Below are 10,514 nucleotides of genomic sequence, written 5' to 3'. Positions count from 1 at the left end.
GAGAAGGAAGTACACCCACAATGGTATAGGAGAAGACTTTAGATAGCAAGGAACCATTGTGGGTATCGAAAATCCAAAAATCTATGCCGAAATCGGAGCAAAAAACTCTCAAAGCCCTATGTTTTATATAAAAGTCCAAATCTATACTCGGAAACTATAGATGTATACTTTAGGAGGGTAAATCTACACTTTAAAAATGTAAAGCGGGTCACCGAAGCACCGCCATAAATCACCTAGACAGAAAGGCTTTGCTCTCTCTATCTTTGGACTCCTTTTTGTTTAGTGTAACAACCCCAACCCATTATTAACACTAATCCATGCTTAATTATGCCTAATAAGTGATTAAAGTGAATTTTTACATCATCTGTTGCCTTATTTGAGTTTATATTTGTTTAACATAGAATGATCTGTTTATGTTTCTGTTCTGTTCTGCAAATTGAAGGCCTTATCGGCATCCGGTCATGAAATTAACTCAAGTTATGTGTTATTTGGAATTTTTAAAATATTATGGTGGGTTTAATTAAAATTCGATTTGGAACGAATTAATTCATGCCAAATTAATTAACTTAAGCCAAGTTTAATTAGAGCTCCTTAATCAGGCCTATATAAGGCATATGAGACCTCTAGGCTTTATTTTACACACTCACTTCCTCATCTTTGGAGTCTTCAAACGTGTGAGAAAATGAGAGCAAGGGAGAGACTTGAGATAAACTAGAGAAAGAAGTAATTACAAGTAAATTGTGGAGAAATTAGAGGAACCAAGCTAGGCTTGCTAAAATTCAAAGGAATTGCCCATTTTAGGTAAGAATTCAGCTCTAGACTTGTGACATTGAGTTAGTAACATGTGAATTCCATAGAATTGTAGGATTGCATACAAGAATCAAACCCAAATAATGGAATTGGGCATGATTCATTCATGTATGTGCATTTCATTACATTTGGAGTATGTCTTTCTAAGAAATTCCCTCATGCATGTACTAACTTAAGCTTAGTTGTGGGAATTCATCATGTTTTACATCCTCTTATCTCATTTGATCATGTTTTGTAGCGTTTGAATCCAAGCCAATACATGCATGGTATATATATGTTTTCAAAATTTCAAAGTTGAATTTAAACCAAATGATGATGCTTTTGGACTTAAATTTGTGAAATGATTTAGAATTCTCAATGTTTTCCAAGTTCACAGATGATTCCTCAGGTTTTTGGCCCAAATGGATGAGTTTTGTAGCTTTGAAGTTGAGTTTTGGACTTGAGAGTGCAATCTGGAAATTCCAGAAATTCCACCCTCCGCTCGAGCGACAGAACCTGCGCTCAAGCGACCACTTTATGTCTCACATCTCCGCTCGAGCGACCAAAGGACCGCTTGAGCGTAAAATGCATGCTCCCAGAAGTTTGCGTGTTTTGCAGACCGCTCGAGCGACAATAGTTGCGCTCGAGCAAGGGCATGAGTCTTACGCTCGAGCGAGTGTCGAGCGAGCATCGAGCGGAGAAATTTAACAACCAATACTTTTGCAGATCACTCAAGCGACGGAAGTCATGCTCGAGCGACCACTCATATTTTGCATGTCCGCTCGAGCGAAAGAAGTTGCGCTCGAGCGAGGACCCCTGTTTTCAGCATTTTGACTAAATGTTTTCAAATTCATTTTTGCATCCTCATTCCATCCTAGGCATTCCTAGACCATGATTAAGACACCATAAAAAGGATAAGAAATAGAAACACGCCAAGATAAGAAAGAATTAAGTTAATGTTTCAGAGTGTGTAATTCAGTACATGTTCACTTTGTAACTGTGTAGGTTACACGCTGCAAGACGTCTGACTTGCCATTCCGTCTGTGTTGCCTTGAAGCCATCTGTTAATTGTGACTAATAACTTTGTAAAGCTATGTTCAACATATAAGTATTTTCTGAATGATATAAGATGATTTGCTTTCTAAAATATTATTTTTTTGTATGAATGAATGGTTGTTCAATGTTTCTAAAATGTGCTCGTGGCATCATTAGCTTCAGATGACATCTGTTATCTGTTCTATTATGCCCAATTATGGGCCAACTATATGTCTCATGAGCCAACAGTACCGTCTCCGTACACGTGAGTCAACTGTGTGCCTTTATGGCCATCCCTTTATGGGTCAACTGGTTCTGTTAGGGCTAATGAATGTACCACGTATGATCATCTGCAAATTCTGATATTATGTATGAAACTGAATCTGTTTCTGTTATGAACTCTGATTTCTGAACATGATCATGAACCTATTTCTATTAACTACTGATTTCTGTTTTCTGTAACTGTTTTGGACAGCATTCATTAAAACCCTTTACTTGGTTATTATTCACTAGGCTCCTACTCACCATTTATATTATGTATGTAAGTAATTAGGCACGCGACCAGACCCAGGGTTGATGGCCTAGAATCCTATTTTGTCATCCACCTTTTACGCCTCCCGAGGATGTTCCCGCTCAAGTCAAGCCATGTGGCGATGTTTTATGAACATGTAAAACCTTGTTTACTTTTAGGTTGTGAATAGTTTTTATTTGGTGATCTGTACATGGAGTGGCATTTAATTACTGTATCTATGCAACGTCACATATACATTTTTAAAAGCTTATAAAAATTATTTTTGTCCCATGTATGCCTGCACAGCTCAATGGACGTTGTACTTTGTATATTGCTTCCTCAACCCCTAATTATATGTTATTCTATCCAGAGGCCTTTGGTAATCCAAGGATTACTGGCCGGTTACGACGCTAAACTCATAGAGGCGGGTTTGGGTCGTGACAGAGTGGTATCAGAGCACGTGTTATATCGCACACACGAGCCCATACGAGCTATAGGATGTTCTAGAAAAGACTTATGGACATTTCATCTGCATACTAATGTCTGTAAATATGGAAATTGAATCTGACCTTGAATACATGAAATAGAAATGAATGGACCGTGATTGGATGATCTAAACATAGTGAAAAGAATTATTGGCCTATGTTTATTATTTCTTTGTTTACCTACAGCAATATGGAGAATGCAAGGGGAAATGACACAAGTGAATCTTCTGAGGCTCGAATGAGCCAGATGGAACAAATGCTCGTATCCCTGACTGATGTATTGATCAACAACAAAGGCAACAACCTTTGATCCCTCCACTTCCATCAGTACAGCATGAGTCAGATAACAATGATATGATCAACCTGACACAGAAATTCATGAAGATGAAACCACTAACTTTCCTCGGTGGTATTGAACCACTCAAAGCTGAGACATGGTTGTTAGAAATGGAGAAATTATTCAAAGTATTTCCCTGTTCTGAGAATCAGAAAGTTCTTTTAGCCACCTATACACTAAAAGATGAAGCCCGGAGATGGTGGTTTTTTACCTGAAATAGCAATGAGAACATGACATGGGCTCAATTTAATGTGATCTTCTATGACAAGTACTTCCCTCAATGCTTTCGGGACAGAAAGGTTTCAGAATTTTAGGAACTCAAGCAAGGCAACATGTCCGTCACCGAGTACAAGGCTAAATTTACTGAATTGGCTTGCTTTGCTCCTCACATGGTAGATGCGGACTACAAGAAAGCACGAAAATTTGAAGGAGGATTGGAGTTGGATGTATTTGATCGGGTAGACGTCTTGAAGCTGTCCACATATGTAGACGTACTTGATAAAGCTCTTATGGTTGAAGCGAACCTAACTGCAAAGAAGCAGGCAAAAACTTCAACAACTGAATGGAAAGGGAAAAGACCTAGATTCAATTTCAAGAAGGGTCATTCATTTGCTATGAATAATAAACAAAACACGGGATCTTCTAGCAGCTCAAGTCAAAGCAGTGGCTCTGCACCTGTGTGTACTCAATGTGGAAGAAGACATAGAGGAGTTTTCCATCAAGTATCAGGTGCTTGTTTTCGATGTGCAAGACGGGTCACATGATAAGGGATTGTCCAATCGGGTCTGAGAATACCAACCGTCCTATAGCAAGTTTAGCAGGATCTGCTTCTGGATCAAGAACAAATACTTGAACTAATATGGGAAAAGAACCCTTGAGATATGGTATAGTTTTTGCACTTGTGTCTGGCGACGTACAGAATACCGAATCCGTAGTGTCAGATATAATTTCTATCTGTGCTCAAAATGCTTATGTGTTGATAGACTCTAGTTCCACGCATTCCTTTGTGTCGCATGCTTTTTCTCAGAAATTAACTAGACCATTAGAACCTAAGAACTGTTTATTATCTGTGTCTACACCATCTACAGTCTCTATGGTATGTACTTATGTATATCCGCATGTGATGTAATGATTGGTGATACGATATTGTATGCTAATCTGCTACCATTGAGTATTGCTTATTTTGATTGTATTTTGGGAATGGATTGGTTGACGAAATACTGTGCCACCATTGATTGTGTGAGTAAATCTATCATGTTTAGACCACCTAGCATGCCTGTGTTTGTTTTCACTGGGAATGGGATAGTTCCCCTACCATACTTGATTTCATTTATGAAAACTAGAAAATTGTTAAGAACAGGTTGTCGGAGCTCCTTGTGTAGTGTATTGACTGAGTTTTCGGATAGTGCCAATGTGGAAATTATTCCTGTGGTTTGTGACTTTCCTGATGTGTTTCCTAACGACTTACCTGGGGAGTTAATTGATAGGAAAATTGAGTTCACCATTGATGTTGTACCTAAGACAGCCGATATCTAAAACTCCATACAGAATGTCCACTATTGAACTAAAAGAATTGAAAGTCCAACTCCAAGAACTTTTAGATAAGAAGTTCATCCACCCGAGCACATCACCTTGGGGTGCTCCAGTTTTGTTTGTAAAGAAGAAGGATGGGTCGTTGAGATTATGTATAGATTACCGTGAATTGAACAAAGTAACTATGAAGAACAAATACCCCTTACCCCAAATAGATGACCTATTCGACCAACTCCAGGGAGCCCAAATGTTATCTAAAATTGACCTTAGATCCGGGTATCACCAACTAAAGGTCAAAGCAGAAGATGTTAAGAAAACCGCTTTTCGAACTAGATATGGGCATTATGAATTCCTAGTCATGCCATTTGGGGTAACTAATGCACCTGCAACACTCATTGACTTAATGAACAGGGTTTAAACAATTCCTTGATGAGTTTATTGTTGTGTTCATAGATGATATATTGTTTTATTCTAAAAACAGGGAAGAACATGAGAATCATCTGAGAATTGCTTTACAGATCTTAAGGGAAAGGAAATTATACGCCAAATTCTCCAAATGTGAATTCTGGTTTGACAGTGTGGCATTTTTGGGACATATAATCAACAAGGACGGTATCTCTGTTGACCCTCAAAAAATTGAAGCTATTGTGGACTAGCCAAGACTAACTAATGTGTTAGAAGTTAGAAGTTTTCTGGGACTTGCAGGTTACTACAGAAGATTTATAAAAGACTTCTCAAAACTGGCTATGCCACTGACCCAATTGACACGGAAGAATGTACCATTTGATTGGAATAATCAGCGGGAATCGGCTTTTCAAGAATTAAAAACCAGATTAGTGACTACACCAATTTTAACTTTGCCTAATAGTATTGATGGGTTCCAAATTTACAGTGATGCTTCCTATAAAGGCTTGAGGTGTGTCTTAATGTAAAATGGGAAAGTGATTGCTTATGCTTCTTGGCAACTCCGACCTTATGAAAAGAACTATCTAACCCATGACCTTGAATTAGCCGCTGTAATTTTTGCTTTAAAAATTTGGCACCATTATCTGTATGGAGTGACTTGTGAAGTATACACAGATCATAAAAGTTTAAAATACTTCTTTACCCAAAAGGAACTGAACATGAGACAAAGAATGTGGCTAGAATTGATCAAAGACTATGACCTGCAAATTTTGTATCATCCAGGGAAGGCAAATACCGTTGCAAATGCGTTGAGCTGAAAATCCATTAGGAATTTGTCATGTTTGCTCACTGGCCAGAAAGAATTATTATGTGTGACAACCCTTACTTCTAATTAGTGCTAATCTATGATTAAACATGATAAGTAACTGATAAGAATGAAATTCTAAACTGATTGTATGAGTGTATTGTTTTGAATACATTTCTATCTGTTTGATTTCTGAATGAATCTGTTCATGTTTTAACTTTGGACTGCGAATTGAAGGCCTTATCGGTGACCGAATCTGAAATTGATTAGTGTTATATGCTAATTAGGATTTATGTGATTTTATCGTAGGTTTAATTAAATGTCAATTTGGAATAATTAAATTGGATTAAATAAAGTTAAATTATATTAGTTTGCATTTACTACCAATTTGCCATTGAGTGGATTATGCTAGGCCACTACTTCTCTCACCCTTTACATTGTTTAGCATCTTTCTTCACTTCATCTTCTTGAGACCAAAACCGAGAGAGAGGGAGGCTTGGAAGAAAAATTGTTTTCAACAAGAATTAGCTTGGAGATTTAGAGGAATTGAAGGAGATTGCAAAAATTGAGCTTCCATACCTAGAATTCAAGGCCTAAGGTAGGAAAATCATCTTCTTAATTGTGAATTCAAGTTATCTCTTGCATGTTTCATGGAAATTTGGAGTTAAAGTCAAGAATTGGTCTAAAGAGTGGAATTAAGTAGTAATTCATGCATGCATGTACATATCATAGCATTTTGAAGTTGTTTTTCATGAAGTTCTTACATGCAAGTTCATATTTTAGCTGTAGCCCATGAATTCATCATGTCTCTCTATCAAATTGCCAATTTAATCTTGGTTTGAAGTGCTGAAATTCAAGGGAGATCATGCATGTTGCATTTAAGTTTTATTCTTGGAATTTCTTTGAAATTGGTGTTCAATTGGCTTACCTTTGGGCTTGATTTTACAAATTGATCTTCAAAAACATGTTGTAGTATGAGTTTGCAAGTGTTTTCCAGAAACTTGGCCCAAAAGGTTGAGTTTTGATGTGTTGAATGCTTGGTTTGAGCTTTGAAGACAAATCTGGAAATTCCAGATTTGGCTTCTACGCTCGAGCGAAGGATTCCACGCTCGAGCGACCATCGTTTTGTTCAGAGCTCCGCTCGACCGACGGAATGCTGGCTCGAGCGTAGATTGCAAGCTCTTAGGTTTTTGGTGCACGCAGACGCACGCTCGAGCGACGAGACCTACACTCGAGTGAAGAGCTATGTCTCACGCTCAAGCGAGCATCGAGCGGGGATTTTCAACATCCAGTACTTTTGCATTTTTACAGACCGCTCGAGCGAGGAAGTCTACGCTCGAGCGACCCCTCTGTTTTGGCAAGCTCGCTCGAGCGAAGAAAGCCACGCTCGAGCGAGACCCCTGTTTTCAGCAAAATTTGAAAAGTGTTTTAAAGTGCATTTTGGCATCCTCATTCCATCCTAGGCATTCCTAGGCCAAGTTTAAGGCATCTTAATGTGGATAATGTTATAGAACCACACCAAGTCTAGATAAGGGGCTAAGTTATTGATTCCCTAGTGCGTAACTTGGTGTGTGTTCGTTCTGTAACTATGTAGGGTTAGCATCCGAGGACGCTCATTAGCCTATCTGTAGCCCAGTGCTCTTCGAGTAATAATGTTGTAAAGATATGTTCAATTATGATTATTTTTTGAATGATCAACTGTACTGCTTACTGAAATGCTATTGTTCAATGAATGAATGTTTGTCCTATTTGTAAAATGTACTCGTGGCATCCATAGCAACCTACTGTTACTGTTACTGCTACTGTTATAGAGATCTCTGTCAGTTTCCATGTTGGAACTACTACTGTTTACCGCTATGATGGCCATCAACTGACTGTTCGGTCTGTTAAGACTTACTGTACTATTTTGCTATTGGATGTACCACATATGACTGCTTTGGTTTCTAAATGACTGATATAACTGTTTAATTACTGAAAGGATATTCATTCTTAACCTCTTTACATAGCTATTATTCACTGGGCTTCAGCTCACTGTTTATATTTATATGTAGGTGTCCAGGCACCGGACCGATGTTAGGAGCGTCAAGTTAAGCTCCCGTTTGGTCAAGCCAACCACCATGCCTCACCTCGAGGTTCCGAGTCTGTTCAAGCTAAGGCTATTTTGGGGTGTCTCAGTTTCACCCTTTTGTTTCTGATCTGTAATAAATGTTTAAGCCTTGACTGCACAGTTATAGTTAGGGATTTGGTCCCTGACATGGATGTTTGTGTGTATGTCACATGTACATATATTTTGGTTATCAGGTGTGGCATGTTTATAAAAAGTCTTTTTGCATCCAGATTGTCACAGCTCATTGGGTATCTTTTATTTACTGTTTTGGCTTCCGCCAGCCCCTTTACTCTGTATTACTGTCATTACTGTTAAGCAGGCCTTCGGTAATCACGGATTACTAGCCGGTTACGGTGCTAAACCCATAGGGGCGAGTTTGGGTCGTGACATTATGTGACCTGGAAAAGAATGAAATTGAGATTGTGATGCGTGAACAGGGTGAAATTTTAGCTTCTATCTCCGTCCAGCCTGCAATCATTGAAGAAATTAAGGAGAAACAACCGCAAGATGAATTCCTGAAAAAGATCATGGATGAAATTGACTCAAAGCCAAGGCCTGGGTTCATACTTCAAAACAATGTGTTGAAATTTCAGGGTTGCCTTTATGTACCAGACTATGATGATTTGAGGAAACGTGTACTGACTGAGGCCCATAATTCCAAATTTGCTATGTATCCGGGAAACACAAAGATGTATCATGACTTGAAACAAAATTTCTAGTGGCCTGGGATGAAAAAGTGCATTGCAGACTTTGTGGCTAGATGTTTGCGTTGCCAACAAGTTAAAGCTGAACATCAGTAACCCGCCGGATTACTTCAGCCGCTCCGAATACCAGAATGGAAATGGGAGCACATCACGATGGACTTTATCATCGGATTGCCTTGCTCATCCCGAGGTATGGATTCTATCTGGGTCATTATTGATCGTTTAACTAAGTTTGTCTATTTTCTGCCTGTTAAAACTATTTATAATGTGGACAAGCTAGCTAACATGTATATGAATGAAATTGTGAGATTACATGGTGTACTAGTATCTATCGTATCTAACAGAGATTCGAAGTTTACATCAAGATTCTGGTAGAGTTTGCAACAGGCTTTGGGAACCGAATTGCAATTGAGTAGTGCCTACCACCCACACACAGACGGTCAATCCGAAAGAACCAATCAGACTTTAGAAGATATGCTGTGGATGTGTGTGTTGGACTTCCAAGGGAATTGAGAGACTTATCTTCCTTTTGCCGAGTTTGTCTACAATAGCAGCTATCATTCAAGCATCGGAATGGCTCCATATGAAGCTCTGTATGAAAGGAAATGCCATTCTCCTATCTGTTGGGCTAAGGTAGGTGACAGACCATTATTAGGCCCAGAACTTGTACAAGAAACAACTGAAAATGTGAAATTGATTCAACAGAGGTTGCAAATTGCACAAAGTTGCCAAAAGAGCTATGCAGATATCCGACGACGAGATAGAGAGTATGAAGTCGGGGATCATGTGTTTATAAAAGTGACTCCTATGAAAGGGCAAACACAGTTTGGGGTAAAAGGCAAGTTGGCACAAAGAAACATTGGGCCATATAAAATCCTTGAGAAGATTAATTCAGTAACATACCGGGTAAGCTTACCTCCGATGATGGAAAATATGCACAACGTTTTTCATGTCTCAATGCTTCGAGATTATTTACGAGATCCACTCCATGTAATTGAACTGGCTCAGGTGCTTTTGAAAGATGATTATACGTACGAAGAGAGGCCAATACAGATCATTAACCGCCGAATCAAGAGATTGAGAAACAAGGAAATTCCATTAGTAAAAGTCGATTGGCAGAATCATGGAGGGACCTAAGCAACTTGGGAGATAGAGGAAGATATAAAGAAAAGATGGCGTGAACTGTTTCCTTTGGACCCGGTATTCTTCCAGAGTGAAGGTAATTCGAGTTTGGAGGACCAAACTCTTTAAGAGGGGAAGACTGTAATAACCCCAACCTATGATAAACACTAATCCATGCTTAATTATGCCTAGTAAGTGATTAAAGTGAATTTCTGAATTATCTGCTGCCTTATTTGAGTTTATATCTGTTTAACGTAGAATGATCTGTTCATGTTTCCGTTCTGTTCTACAAATTGAAGGCCTTATCGGCATGCGATCATGAAATTAACTCAAGTTATGTGTTATTTGGAATTTTTAGAATATTATGGTGGGTTTAATTAAAATTCGATTCGGAACGAATTAATTAGAATAAATTCATGCCAAATTGATTAACTTAAGCCAAGTTTAATTAGAGCTCCTTAATCAAGCCTATATAAGGCATATGAGACCTCTAGGCTTTATTTTACACACTCACTTTCTCATCTTTGGAGTCTTCAAACGTGTGAGAAAAGGAGAGCAAGGGGGAGACTTGAGATCAACTAGAGAAATGAGTAATTACAAGTAAATTGTGGAGAAATTAGAGAAACCAAGCTAGGCTTGCTAAAATCCAAAGGAATTGCCCATTTTAGGTAAGAATTCAGC

General features: G+C 38.5%; 2 protein-coding genes across 2 annotated transcripts; both read left to right on the top strand.

Moving 5' to 3' along the window:
- Positions 1-3,489: 3,489 nt before the first annotated feature.
- LOC145805693 (uncharacterized) lies at positions 3,490-8,726 on the top strand. The gene is made up of 4 exons (XM_082900871.1): positions 3,490-3,886; positions 5,102-5,302; positions 5,396-5,466; positions 8,445-8,726. The coding sequence occupies exons 1-4, from the start codon at positions 3,490-3,492 to the stop codon at positions 8,724-8,726; spliced, it is 951 nt and encodes a 316-aa protein (XP_082756997.1).
- A 558-nt stretch (positions 8,727-9,284) lies between these two features.
- On the top strand, positions 9,285-9,848 carry LOC114273598 (uncharacterized). The gene has a single exon (XM_028215404.2). It carries the CDS (start codon positions 9,285-9,287, stop codon positions 9,846-9,848), a length of 564 nt encoding a protein of 187 aa, XP_028071205.2.
- Positions 9,849-10,514: the final 666 nt, after the last annotated feature.

This window comes from Camellia sinensis, chromosome 13, assembly GCF_055761805.1.
Source record: "Camellia sinensis isolate YWXY chromosome 13, ASM5576180v1, whole genome shotgun sequence".
Taxonomy (NCBI): domain Eukaryota; kingdom Viridiplantae; phylum Streptophyta; class Magnoliopsida; order Ericales; family Theaceae; genus Camellia; species Camellia sinensis.
Note: the sequence above shows the minus strand (reverse complement) of the source record. Positions and strands in the feature narration are given on the sequence as shown.